General features: G+C 44.1%; 1 protein-coding gene across 1 annotated transcript in view; it reads left to right on the forward strand.

Annotated features, from left to right (window-relative positions):
• Positions 1-14,705, forward strand: part of DOCK2 (dedicator of cytokinesis 2) — a 410,412-nt gene that overhangs the window by 59,607 nt on the left and 336,100 nt on the right. The window contains exons 15-22 of the mRNA XM_060146542.1: positions 5,174-5,272; positions 6,967-7,039; positions 7,152-7,255; positions 9,030-9,213; positions 9,414-9,511; positions 11,193-11,282; positions 12,352-12,452; positions 13,284-13,418. Coding sequence (XP_060002525.1) covers positions 5,174-5,272; positions 6,967-7,039; positions 7,152-7,255; positions 9,030-9,213; positions 9,414-9,511; positions 11,193-11,282; positions 12,352-12,452; positions 13,284-13,418 — 884 coding nt within the window. The remainder of the gene's footprint in view (positions 1-5,173; positions 5,273-6,966; positions 7,040-7,151; positions 7,256-9,029; positions 9,214-9,413; positions 9,512-11,192; positions 11,283-12,351; positions 12,453-13,283; positions 13,419-14,705) is intronic.

A 14,705-nucleotide genomic window follows, 5' to 3' on the forward strand; every position in this document is an offset into this window, starting at 1 on the left:
GTTCCTTTCCTTTCATGACCTCTTCTTTTTTTTGCTTGGCACCTCAGTTTATAGGTTAGCTTTTCACAGTTAAAATGTTGTTCTCATCGAAACCTGAGCTGGTTTATTCAGGCAAAATTCCATGGCAAGAAAAAGGATCAATACAGAGCCTTGGGCTGGTGTGAAGACTCAGGCTGTCCTCAAAACAGACATTCCCAACACTTAATCTAACTCTCTAACACTCAGCCAGACATTCTGGTGGAAAGCCTTATCCGTAAATTGGTCTCCAGAGGGCCAGCAGAGTGAATTCAAGAATGCAAAGCATATTGCTATATTTATACAGCATATGTCCTGTACAATATTTGTCATGTGTGTTTACATTTATTTACTTATATTTCCTTTAAGGTTGTCAGCAGTTGTGTCCAGTGTGTGGGAGGGTTTTGCTTCTCAATTTCTCCTTTCAGAGTACTTAGCTGAAAATAAAATCAGCTCTCAGCAGAAGTTTCAGCGTGGGCAGATATTCCTCTTAGGCCGCAGGAGGTGATCAGATAGCACCGGAGGGTAGGGCTGTGAATATTGATAGATCTTCTGCTTTAGCCTGGGGGCCTGGAGCTCAGGCAGGTTTTGCTACCCTCTACCTACGAATAACTGGCATTCACAGAGGCATTGCTACCTGCCAGGCACTGTGATAAGTAGGTTGCATTACTGTTATTTTCCCCATTTTTACAAAGGGGGAAACTAAACCTTTGTCAAGTGAGACAACTTTCCCAGGGTCATAAAGTTAGTATATGGCAGAGATGGGGTTTGATTTCAGGTTCCAGTCCCTCTTATTAAACACTTCACTCTAATGCGTGTACATTAAAAAAAAATCCTCCAATTTATTTCTCATTTAAAAAATGAGGCTAATAACCACTCCCATCAAATTCTGGGAAGAGTCATAATTATTTTTAAAATTTAAAGAAATCATCGCAATTACCTTTTTGTTCGGAAAGACTGGTCCCATTAATTAATATCTAGTTGAGCAAAATCCAAGGATTTAACTTAATCCTCTTTTTGTTGGATTTTGAAACTTTTCTGAAAAATAAAATAAGTAAGAGACACTTTGCTCAAAGAAACACAAAGGAAGAGCAGAGGGTTTTTATCTGAAAGGGAAATTGGGTTTCACCAATGCATAGACCATGCTTTGAAGTCTTTTTTTTTTTTTTTGCGCGGTACGCGGGCCTCCCACCGCCGTGGCCTCTCCCGTCGCGGAGCACAGGCTCCGGACGCGCAGGCCCAGCGGCCATGGCCCACAGGTCCAGCTGCTCCGCAGCACGTGGGATCCTCCCAGACCGGGGCACGAACCCGCGTCCCCTGCATCGGCAGGCGGACTCCCAACCACTGCGCCACCAGGGAAGCCCTGAAGTCATTTTTATCCAACTACCTGTTGGAGAACGTTTCAACCTCAGCCTCATTTTTTAAAACGCTGATGTGCTTGCCCTCGATGTTGCCGAAGGACAAATTAGAAGGAACGGTTAATGGGAAAGCAGACCTCTTATCTCGTTTCTGAACCATTTGTACTTCCGACTCTGCCATCCTTTCGTGTCACACCCAACCAGGCTGAACAGACGCACTTATCAAAGATGAATACATAGGCAGGAATTTGGGGGCAGAAATGGAGAGGTAACTGTGGGGCACAGCGATAATTTGCAGTTTCATCTGTGAGGGAAGTTAGGGGGAGTTCAGTTGACTGACTATTGAAAATTGCTAAGGAAGCCTGTGGGAGGCTTTTCTTTCTCTACTTGCAGAAATAAATATTACTGCCTAATTAAGTGTCAGGCAGCACACTTAAACGTTCCTGTTTGATGTTGGTGGGAACAGTCCCCTTTAGGGGTATCGATTTGTCCTCCCGCTCCTAGGAAGAGTGGGGTCGGAGGATAGAGTAGGTTAGACTTGTCCTTGGCTCACTTTGGGGTCTCAACGACCTTGCTTAGGAGGACCCATAGCAGAGAAGCTAATAGGCTGGGCTCTGAGATCAGACTGACAGCAGTCAAATCCCACCCTCCCCTCCTATTAGCTGTGTGATCTTGGGCAAGTTTACATGTCTACAAAAGAGGAATAATAATCTCTTCCTTGTGGGGTTGCTGTTTATACAAAATGGTAGGTGTAAGGCACCCGGTATGTAGTAAATACTCAGCAACAGGAAGGAGGTAACATTTAGGAAAAGCAGACCAACTGCAGGAAAGCCCTGGAAAGGATCTGAGGGGGTCAAACAGACAATCCAGTGGGGATACCTAAAGCAATTTCAAGAAGTAAAAATGCTCAGATGCCGGGCTGAGAGACCTTTGCTCTTCTGAGACCAGCCAGGTTACAGGGCTGGAGGTAGGGCATGGGGGGCAGTGCTGTGTAGTGCTTAAGACATGACCTCTGGGGCCAGGCATCCAGGCCGAAAGCCCAGCTCAGCCCTGATTAGCGGGATGACCTGGAGCAAATTACATAATCTCTCTACGCCTAGGAGACTCTGTCTGAAACTGAGACCAGCAGTGGCACCTTACTCTTGTGAATGCCAGCTGAGGTAATTGACATAACAGGTGTTCATCGAAGTTCACTATTACCAGAAAGGTAGAGCTGTCGCAGGCTTGGTTACTGCCTCGTGGACACCAACTGACATCTTCCCATGATAAGACCGACCTTGTCAGCCTAAAGCACTTCCTGGCTCTCGAAATGCGTTCACACCCCTGGTGTCATTTATTCCTCAGGTGATTCCTACGAGGTAAACAAGACCTGTGTTTGGAGCCTGATTTTTCCTCCTGCTGAAGTGTGTCCACCAAGGCCAAGTCGGCTTTAAAATTTTCAGGCTTCCTTCTACTGACCTGAAGCCAATTAGGGGCTCTCGTTGTTAACAGGGAGCCATGGGGGTGGACAATAGGGAAAATTATTGAATAGGTTCACTGGAGACAAGCACAAAGCTATATTTTCCTGAAAACCGGCCCCGTCCCTGGTCACAATGCTCTTTCTACACACCCAGCGACATTCGGTTTTATCTCTGAAGTGTTGCGAGGGAGGGAGCTGTCTTAGGTCTTTCTCAGAATAATACTGAGACTGTTTTCTCCAGCTTTAGGCAATCAAAAATTTTCATCATCAGGATAGTTTTGTGGGATTCAGCTGCATGTTGTACAGCAGCTTTACTTTCACCACAGATACATGTGTATTTTCAGTTTTTATAAGCTATGTGGATTCAGCTGAGCTACAGAAATGTTAAGCCCATCATTGTCACTAGCTATAAATCTTAGGAGGCTGGAAGGCATCTAGGTTGTTACAGAGGGAACACTGGGCAAAGAATTAGAGGGTCTGAGATGTAGTCCGGGCGTTGGTACCTTTTGGGGCAAGTGATGTAACCTCTCAAGGTCTCAGTTTACTCAGTTCTGAAATGGGGATAATGACAGTAATCGTCAGAGGCGGTTGTGAGGATTGAATTGAGTGAGGCAGTTCGTGTAAAGGGCTTAGCATAATGCTGGACACAAAGCACTCTCTAAATGGTTAGGACAACTTTGGAAGCATGTTTTTAGTTCAGCACCTCAAGAAGTTCTGAAAGGCGCCATACCATTGAAAAGAGAGTTGTATGTCTTCCCTCATTTGCAGTTCCCTGGTTGTCCTTGTTTTTTCAGAGATAAGTTTTGAAAGGATGCTGTAGCCTTATTTTCAGATGGGTTTGATCTGACCATATGTAGCATCAGTCAATATTGAAACTGAACTCATTCTTTCCCTATAGCTCAGAAGTACAGAGGGACAGAATTATCCTTCCCGCAGCTTAGCTTGCTTTCCCAGGGGCCCAGAGTGGCCAGCTTTGGTCCTTCAGCCTGGTGGGGAATCCACTGGAGAATCTGATGGAATCTAGTGAGAGTCATGGATTCTCTCACCATAAAAGTGCCCAGAGGCACACAGTTTTGTGGTTTGGGGGCTTGGGGCTGCAAAACCAATCCTCATGTCCCTAGATCTCTGAAGACTTGAGGTTGAAATCTCTTGTTCTGGTAGAAAAACTGAACTTAGGCCCCTTCTGAGTGACCCTACCTTAGATCTTGTTTTGGGGCCAAACAACTGGAATGAGCACAGAGGTAGAATTAGGGGTTGGCATACTCTATTGCAAGGTAATTCTTGTTACTCTGAGGGTGATTTTTTTAAGAATAAATATCCTATGTAGGTATGCTTGCTCTGTGCTCACTCTCTCTCAGAATGTCGTTCCTGTGTTTCTGCTCAAAGCCAACTTGGAACCTTTCTTCAAGAACTTCAACTGTCATCACCTCCAAGAAATAGTCCCTGAGTCTTCAGGGGACACTGAGGTGTCCTTTCTCTGTGCCCCATAGTATTATACAGTCAGCCCTCTGTACCTGCAGGTTCTGCATCTGCAGATGCAGAAGTTCAACTCTACTACACTGTTTACACTGTTTTATATAAGGGATGTGAGCATCTGTGGATTTTTTTTTTTTTTTTTAATCAGTGGCGGGGAAGGGAGGGCCCTGGAACCAAGCCCCTGTGGATACCAGCGGACAACTGGATACATATATCTGTCATCACTTCACATTGCCTAGTGATTTGTCTGCTCATATAATGATTCCTACACCACACTGTGAGCCCTCGTGTCAGGTTTACTCTCTGACTCATGCCCGTATCCCAGTGCTTAGTGTGGGCCTGGTACCTGGAAGATGCTCCCTAGCTGTGGGCTCCTTTAGCCCCCTCTGCCCATGTGTCTGTCTGAAACCCAAGCTCCCTCCGCTTACCCAGCTCCCGCCAGCACCTGGGTGTGTTAGCATCAGAAATCCATCGGAACGGGCTGCTGCTTGGCTGATCTGAGCCTGTTTGGTAACTTTGTGCAATTCAGATGTGGGAAACAAATAGAATTAATAAGACTGGCAGCGCGCAGCAGCTCCAAGGCTGGTTACCGCTGACAATAGGGCAGCCACGTCAGCTCCTGCTGCGCTTCAGTGGTTTCCAGAATGCAAGTAATAGAATTTCTATAGTTAAGCAGCTGTCGCTCCCAGGGCCTGGCACATTCATGTATAAATCCATAATGTAGAAGGGTACCTGGCAGAAGGCTTAAAGAAGGCAGGGTTATCCCAGGCCCTGTGGCCAGCCTTGGCCTCGGGACCAAAATTGCCCAAGCATAGAAAACGGCAATTCTATAGTGTTTTCTCTCTTTTCATTTTTCTTGGGTCAGAATGCAATTTGCGTGGGAGCTGGGGACAAACCTATGAATGAATATCGGTCCGTCGTGTACTATCAAGTCAAACAGCCACGGTGGATGGAAACAGTCAAGGTAATAATAATAATAATGATGATGATAATAGTTGGGGGACTCTAAGACTCCCTAAGATCTGAAACAGTAGCCTAGCGTGTCTCTGGTGGTGTGTCAGGCAGTGGAAATAGTGGCCCAGTGGGCGACTGCCCGGTCCTCTTGATCACCCTTCAGCGGCCCGGCAGCTATAGCCACCATGGCATTGTCAGGTGATCTTGTGGACTGTGCCCAAGACATCAAGTTGTGTCGTTTTACTCAGCAGTGAGGAGTGACAGAGCTTGGGAGCAAATGTGATGCTATAAAAAGCTATTTAATACCTGGTAGGTACACCGTTGGGAGGGTACCTCAGATGGAAGTGGCATTAACCACAAATATTTGCATTACCAGATTGTCACACTGAAGCAGAAGGGAATATCATGCATTGGAAGTGGAGTTCGGAATTAATTTAGTGGACAGTGAAGCTTGATTACAGCTTCAGATGTCTCTGCCTTGTAATTAATAGCAGTCTTTACTCACTCTGTGCTCTGAACCCAAACTGAAGGTATTCATAAGACTTCCCTTTCAGAGGTAGCTCTTCAAACCTCAGTGGTTCTTGCGTTGTCACCTATATTCCTGTTTTCCTCAGTGGGTCTCCCTGTACTCACTCTCTTAAAAGTGATGACCTACCCAGCTTTGGGGTCAGAGAGCTGTTGGACCAGGTTGTTTTCTCTGTGCTCTCTTGTACCCCAGTTATATCTCTTTGCTAGCCCTCATCACATGGTGATAATTATGTGTTGCCCTGTGTGGGCCATGAGCTCTTTGAGTGGGACTGTGCCTTATGTCAGCATGGCCCGTGCTTCACATGATTGTAGCTTATAGTATTGATTCAATATGCAGTGAAAGAATGAATTGGACAACAGCTGCCCATGTGACTCTCAGTTCTTGTGCTCTGAGACACACAAACAAGTGGTGGACCTCTTTGGGCTCAAATTTCATTTTCTGGAGCAGAAAGTATCCACAGAAAATCTGAGTGGTTTTTCTCACAGGTAGCTAAGCTTCTCTGTCTGGGCCTGAATTGTATAATACAGGGATCGCTGTGGGGCTTTGGGAGGTGGGATAGTCCAGAGACAGGCCAAAAGCACCTCAGTCAAGGGTACAGCAGACCACTCACTGGACAGTGACACTGGGTGACCAAGGGGTGATTGTCTTGGCCCAGTGTCCTTGGAGGAAAAACCAAAGATGGGAATGAGGCCTAGGATTTTCCCGAATATGATTGGATTCAAGCATTTTTATTAATTTACATAAATGACAGTCCCCCATCAAGCCCCCTAATGGGCACTGTTAATTTTCTAAGCCCTGCTGCAACTGCCCAGACTCCTGGAGTGTGTAAGGAAAATGTGCACTGTGCAGTTTGCAGTGCATTAAATCCTGTGCTGAAGTTATGTGACTTTTATATCAATTTGGAGAGATTCATGTTTCCTCACTATAATTTACAGATCTCTTTTCATTGGCTGGGAATGCAATTTGCCAAATGGATTACATTTGGTACTTTATTTTCTCTTCATAGCCAGTTCTTATGTAATGTATTTACAGTTCATCAGGCTTGATGGCTGGGTAATAAATCAGCACGCAGCACTCTAAGTTAAATGGTCAGGCTGCCTTTTGCGGGGGGCGGGGTGGAGTGGGGAGGGCTCTTTAACTCATTGTCTCCTGAGCTCTGGTTTCTGCCTATTGAGGTGGCCGTCCCTATTGAAGACATGCAGAGGATCCACCTGCGATTCATGTTTCGACATCGGTCATCCCTGGAATGTGAGTGCCCAACCAAATGGCATCTCTGCAAAACCCCTAAGGGGAGAGGGGTGGGATCATTGGGTGGCCCAAGTATCTTTTTTTTCCCTGACCTCAACAATGCTATTTTCAGCCAAGGATAAAGGAGAAAAGAACTTTGCCATGTCCTATGTGAAGTTGATGAAGGAAGATGGGACCACTCTGCATGACGGATGCCATGACTTGGTTGTCCTAAAGGTACCATGAGCTGGTATTAACTCTGCAGTGGGGAGCATGCAGGAAGTGAGGGGGAGATGGCAGGATGGCTTGGTAATTAAGAGCAGGGACCCCAGAGTCACACACATAGGGGCTTCCCAGCTGTGAGGCCTTTTGTACAAAGTCGTAACTTCTCTGGGCCTCCGTGTCCTCATCTGTGAGCTCTCAGTGAGTAACTGTGAGGATTATATGAGTCAGTGCATGTAAGCATGACATTGTTGGGTACGTGGAATTCTCAGGAAATGGAAGGTTATTGTTACATACAGAGTGGGCTTTGACTCTGTTAAGACACCTGTGGGATGTACAGAAGACCAGCAAGAAATATTTGAGAGATTCCTCACTGTAGCTAATGGAAAAAAATATCACAATTTAGGGTCCCGATCCTGCTGTTGACTAAATTGGAGTCATCTCCCATGTCTTGCTGAGTCTCAGTTTCCTTTTCCTTAAGTGGTGATGGCCGTGTTTATGACCATAAGATGACCCACGCAGAAGGACCATGTAAAAGAGTATAGAGGGCCGCTGCTGTTATTTTTACGTCATGAGACTTGCACTGTTCTCTAGAAGTGGGGAAGTATTTTCCTGATCTTACATGCACGCTTTCCCACAACCACTCCTGTGACAGTGGAACATAGCTAGCTAGCCCCTGGCTGGAGGCAAAGGGTATGGCTGTGAAACAGGGCAAAGCCTAAGTGGTCAGCACAGGGATCAAACCCTTGCCCTTTGACTTTCTCAGCATTGGAGGTTGGAGTTGCCCTTTCGCCTGTGGTCTGCATGGCAAACACAGCCTCATCAAAGCTTCATAACAGGGTACTCTTCTCTGAGTCTCTTTGGCTTTTGCAGAACACCCCTTTTCCTTCTGTACAGGCTCTGTTTTCTCAGTTTTGATGCGTCAAGGTAGTTCTTGGTTTAAAAGATTGTGAACTCATTGGGGGCAGAGTCCCAGTTGCAGTCAGTTTTCAATTTAGTCACCCTCCTTAAGCCTCAGTTTCCTCATCTGTAAACTGGAGATGATAACAGTATACACAACAGTAACAACTGTTGTGAGGCTTAAGTGACATGAACTAAGGCATACAAAGCACTTAGTGCAGCATCTAGTGCAGAGTAAGGGCTCGGTAAATGTTGACTGCTGTAATGCCTACCTCTAGTCATTCACTTCAGCATGCCAAGGGACTTATGTGTCTGTCATTTTACTAAGTGTTCTATATGCATTATGCCATCTAGTCTGCTCCAGGTTTCTAGAAGTAGGTAATATGATTAATTCTCAGTTTAATCATGAGAAGAATGAGACACAGAGAGACCAAGGAATGTGTCCAAAATGACACAGGCATGTGAATGGGAGAAGAGGGTCTAAATACCATCACTTTCAGAATCTAGTGCCTTTGCTGTTAACTTCTTCTTTAAGCCAATTTCTTATCCTGCTGGTGGGCTTGTTTGTTTTAAGATCTTATAAAACTTAGAATGAATTAAAATATCCTGTTTGGGAATCTTCAGTTCCCTCTGTGCCATTAATGAAGTCCACAGAGCCTTCAGGTGGTTGGTTGATCAACCCCTTTCCCATTAACGTAACCTTGGGTTCTCGCCTATTTTGTGGAAAAACAGCCTTACCTTACCAGCTGATGTTCACTGCTCCTCTTATGATGTCCCTCACTGTTTCTGATCCTCTCTACCTACAGTGTGTAATCTGGCCACTGCAAACTCTGTGTAGCATTGGGTGCATACCCTTGGCTTGGGGAAGTAACCAAGGTGTTGTTTCCAGGGGGACAGCAAGAAGATGGAGGATGCCAGTGCTTACCTGACTCTTCCTTCTTACCGACACCATGTGGAAAACAAGGGGGCTACCTTGAGTCGAAGCTCCAGCAGTGTTGGGGGGCTCTCTGTCAGCTCCCGGGATGTATTCTGCATTTCTACGCTGGTGTGCTCCACAAAGCTCACCCAGAATGGTATCGGAAACATTGATAGCTCTGTGTGTGTGTGTGTGTGTGTGTGTGTGTGTGTGTGTGTGTGTGTGTGTGTGTGTGTGTGTGTGTGTGTGTGTGTGTGTGTGTGTGTGTGTGTTTATGTGTGGGCAGGCCAGGGGAGGTCCTGATACAGACAGTTCAGGCCAGTAATAGTAATTCTGCTTGTCTGGACTCTATTTTAGTGGGTTTGCTGGGTTTGCTGAAGTGGCGTATGAAGCCACAACTGCTACAGGAGAATTTAGAAAAATTGAAGATTGTCGATGGAGAAGAAGTAGTAAAGGTCAGTGGGGCTTCATTTTGCCTGTATTCATCCACCAGTGACAGAGCTTTAAATCATGGGTGGCTTCAGGGGAGAGATGAAGTGCTGAGGGAGATAGGACAACTTTGCTTCTGACAATGGGATACAGTGTCCGAAGTCGGCATTAGAAGACTTTATTGGTATATCTGGGGGATGATATGGTTCAGTGATGCTGAATCTTGAAAAGGAGAAAAGTATGGTTGTGCTCAGTCTCTGAAAATAGATCAACTTTGGTGTAGATCCCAGTTCAACTGCTTGCCAACTTTATGTGATAGTATTATCAATATGACATATTTTCCAGGGTTGTGAGCATTCAAGATGATACATATTTAAAAATTACTCCACAGGTCTCTTACACATAATGCACAATAATTGAACTAACGCTTATGGAAATGTACAAAGTTCAACAAATAGTAACTATTATTTATTTTTGTTGTTGTAAGTTGCTATGGTAGTATGATCTCTTAGTATTATCTACATGTTGCTGTTAGAAATAAAAAGTATTCTTGGTTTCTGCTGCTTCGAGAATGTTATGTATTAAACATGAGAAAAGGAAAGACATCAGCGCTCACATTTTAGGTGAAACAAGCAGAAAACGATGTAAATGTCAGATGTATTGTTGTGTCCACATGGTGGTGGAGAATATAGTGTCTGAAGCGCAAATCTAATGAAAGCAACTGTCTCTCCAGCACTATGAATTGGGACAAGTGTTTCCCAGAGGTCCTGGTGATCTTGTTTCCATTGGGAACCTGGTACAACTAGAAACTCTGAGATTGAACATCTTTATGTAGTAGCTCTATGTTTCGACTCTAGGAAATATTGACCCATCTCTTAGGAGGGAGGGGTATCAAATTTTAGTTAATTGCCCATACATGGAGAAGCAATGGTCAGATTTCCAGATCAATGCTTTAACTGTGCACTGTTGACCCACCTACCTGGTTCAACAATGGCAGGGAAATTCCCCAGACATCCTTTAATAAGGCCTGTCACCTTTGTCAGCCTGGAAAAGTCATCTGAAAGGGCATTCTGTTGTCTCCCTTTTGCATTCTTTTTTTCTTGTTTTTAGAAAAAAATTATTATTGATGTATACTCTACATATGGTAACATATGTACGGAGCACGTATCTTAAGAGTACAGTTCAGTGTATTGTTACACATGTACACAACTGTGTACCCACCACCTAGGTCAAGGTACAGAACATTTTCAGCATTGCGGTAGGTTCCCTCTTACCCCTTCTCCATCAGTAACCTATTCGGGAGTAACCACTAAGCTGACTGCCATCATTATCGATGGGGTTTTTGCCTGTTCTTGAATTTCATAAAAAGAGAGTGATAATGAATAGACATTTCTGTGTCTGACTTATCTTACCCTGCACAATGCTCACAAGAGTTATATTCGTCATTCCACGTTGAAGTAGTTTGCTCTTTTTTTTTATTGCTGTGGAGTGTTCTATAATGTGAAAATGCCACCCTATAATTATCCACTCTGCTGAAGATGGACAACTGGGTTGCTCCAAGTTCTGGCTCTTGTGAGTAAAGTACCTGGCCCTCCTGAACATGGCACATGGTGGATGTGTGCCCTCACCCTCTTGGGTAAACACTGATGAGTGGGACTGCTGGGTCACCTACACTCTTTCTTACAAGACCTTCATTATTTTGCCCAGTTTCTCCAGGATACTCTGGATGCCCTCTTCAACATCATGATGGAACATTCTCAAAGTAATGAGTATGACATCCTCGTCTTTGATGCTTTGGTAAGAGAGAGGGGGCCAGTGTTTAGTGACATTAGGCATTAACATGTGTCTCACTGTGAGAACACAGAGAACTTATGGCCCACATGGCCCTTTTCATGAATTTTTTGGAGGCATTGTAACATTTGGCAACCAGACCAATGAACGAGTTGCTGTTTCCCTTCGTTCGCTTCGAGTTCATTTGAAAGCATGGGCAGGGTGATTAAAAGGGGAGCGTTTAAGTGCTGATGGTGGATTGGCCCTGGTTGAAGGTACATGAAGCTGGATACCATGAATAGTCGCTTTGGCTTTCCATGAATACGGGGAGTGAGTCCTTGGCCAGGTTGTAAAGCATCCAAAATGTTTCCTAACTCTTTTTTTTTACCTTCTTCCTGCTCAGTCTCCAGCGCAGCAGTTGTTACACTCCTCCTGCCCACCCTGGAACATTTTAGAGTGGGTGGTACACCAGACAGATCTGTCTCCTTTCCACCTTTCGAAATGGTCTGTCCTTCCTCTTGTGGTCCCAACTCACATCTTCTCAATGTCATGTCAAAATAAACATAAAAAAAAAATCTGCATTAAGGTATCAGTGACCAATAAAGTATGAATGTGTCAACCCTTTGTGTCAGTGACATTTACATTTTTAAAGAGCTTACTTGGAGACAACTGTGACTTAATCCAGTGCTTCCCAAGAGGGCCTCCTAGAAAGCTGTGTCTAAGGAAAAATGCTTCCTGACAAAAAGATCCTTTGATTAAAGAACTTAGGGAAGTGTTGACCATTGCGTGACTCTCTTGGAGATTTACAATGCACATAAACATATGGAAGACTCTGATAAGGCCTGCAATAAAGAAGGCAGTCTAAGGTTTTGATAACTTGAGATTTCTCAAGCTTATCTGACCGTGAAACCCTGTAGCATACTTCGTGAGATACTTTTGAGGAGAGGTACTACCTTCATGAAAAGGACTGAAGCTATATTAGTGACCTAATTCCTGGGCAAAAGAATTTGATAGGGTTTCAGTTATGCCATGTGAATACAGCTTCCTGTCCTGGGTCTGCCCACAAAACCCACTGATTCCTTGCTTCTTCCTCAAGATCTACATAATAGGACTCATTGCTGACCGGAAATTCCAGCATTTCAACACCGTTCTGGAGGCTTACATTCAACAGCATTTCAGTGCTACCCTAGCTTACAAGTAAGTAACTGTGTACTTCCTGCTTGCCCTGCCAGGATGCCTAGGTCACAAAAATTTGAGTAGTTTCTTTTTGTCACCAGCCTGTGTGAGTTCTGCCTTTTTTGACAAAACCCAATCTGGCTGTGTCATTTGGATTAAATAAAAATATGCAAACTCATAGGTTGGTACGAATATTTTATGGTGGCAGAAGTACATGGAAGTGTTTGCTCATTCGTTCATTCATTTAGTCAGTCAGTCAGCTATCATTTATTGAACAGCTACTTGTGATACACACTGGGATTCAAAGGCTAGAGAGAAGGAAGTGCATATGACAAGTAGCTCAGTACAGCTTGTGTATAGAGAACTGAGGGTTAGAGATCAGAGATGATGCTGGAAAAGTTGGTGGAGGCCCGTTTGTGAAGGGACCTGGAAAAGCAGGCCAAGTAGTTCGAAGTCCACCCTGCTGGTAATAAAGAAACATGGTAAGTTTCCAGGCAACGGAGTTCCATGATATTACAGGAACATTTTCTGTGGGAAGAAAAAGCTGAAAAGAACATTATCTCCACCACCATCCCCCCTCACATCCTCACTGTGACTAGTTTTCCCAGAGTCAAAAGATTTTTTTCTCACTACTTTTTCCTTTGCTGGCTGTTTATGGACAGGAAATACTCACTGCCTGTATTAAACATATATTTTTAGGCAGAGTTATTTTATGGTGTAAATGACTATGTGAGCTTGGCTATACCATCACCTCTAACCTTTGATTGAATGCCTTATAATTTAGTAAACAAACTAATTACCATGCTGTGGGCTGAAAAGAGATGTATTTTGAAAATGTAATCCCTTATTCAGGAAATTGATGATGGTGCTGAAGACTTACTTGGATACCTCCAGCAGAGGAGAGCAATGTGAGCCAATTTTAAGAACGCTGAAAGCTTTGGAATATGTTTTCAAGTTCATCGTTCGGTCAAGGACATTATTTTCACAGTGAGTACTAGTTATGTAAGTGATTGATTAGCTCTGCAATTCCTCTGGGGTACAGCAGTATTTGTGCCATTGGAGAAACTCTTACAAAATTGTAACCAGCTGCTGATCAAAAACAGCTTAAAAATCCAATTTAGAGAGTTATGAATAGGTAATAATTGTTCCAAGTTCATTTGGGGAAAAAAAGAAGAAATCTTCATACATTGAAGAGTTATGTCTCCTCCAGTGACTATGATTTGTGATTTGAGGCTCTTCTGCATTTCATCTAACATTCTTCATTTGATTTGAGATATGGTGAAAACCTTCCAGGAATCTATATTCCATGGGGACAGGGAAGCAGATCTCAGAGAATTTCACATTTATTTGGTTCTAGGAGGATGCACATGACAGGTGAGCGGGTATTTGCAGCTGATCCGCCTGTCCATGAAATCCTAGTGGCCAAAAAGTGAGCTGACATGTTAGAGCACCTAAGAGATTTGATATTCGATGGTCTGCATCACAGAGGTTAGCTACCCGTTTAAAAGGCTATAGAGGTGGAGTCATTCCAATGCAACCTGCAAAATAACAATTTATGTGTCTCCTGGCTACAAGACAGAGTTAGGCAGGGAATTGGTTGTGTGTGTGACCAGGTTGGTTGTGTGTGATGGGAAATAAGAAGCAGCATACAGGAAATGTATTGTCTGGATTCTTACCGGTGCAAAGGAAGAGCATGCAACCCAAGCTGACTCGGGGAAATAGGACTTTATTTTATTTCGCATTATTGAAAAATCTTGGGGGTACTTGGCCTTCGGTACGGCTGGGTCCAGATGCTCAGTGTCATTCGGATGGTCTCTGTCTCTCTAGATCTTGGCTCTGCTTTCCTTTTGTTGGCTGCCTTCTGAGGCAAGTTTTCCAATGGGGAAGCCACTGGGAAACTCAGATTCATATTCTACTAGCTTAAGCAACGCTAGGTTCCCTGTTGTTCGACCAAAATCCTATGCCAAGAACTATCTTGAGTCATGTACTAAGGTCTTAAACACTGTGACCAGGAGAATGAATATGCAGGTTGTGTACTTATGGTCACATGTTCACCTCTGGAGCCATGGGTCAGGTCAGCAACTTATGGTATGAACTTGTTTACTTGAAGGGATGGTTTCTCAAAAAAAAAAAAAAATGTAGAAGTCCGTAAATCATCATTCTGATCAAGACATTGGATGAGTTATGAAAGCTTCATACTCAAAGGCAGCTGCAATGGGTAATTATTTGAGATTCTCCTTTGTAGGAGAATTCTTTGATATTTCAGTTGATGAA

The sequence above is a fragment of the Lagenorhynchus albirostris genome, chromosome 3, assembly GCF_949774975.1.
Source record: "Lagenorhynchus albirostris chromosome 3, mLagAlb1.1, whole genome shotgun sequence".
Taxonomy (NCBI): domain Eukaryota; kingdom Metazoa; phylum Chordata; class Mammalia; order Artiodactyla; family Delphinidae; genus Lagenorhynchus; species Lagenorhynchus albirostris.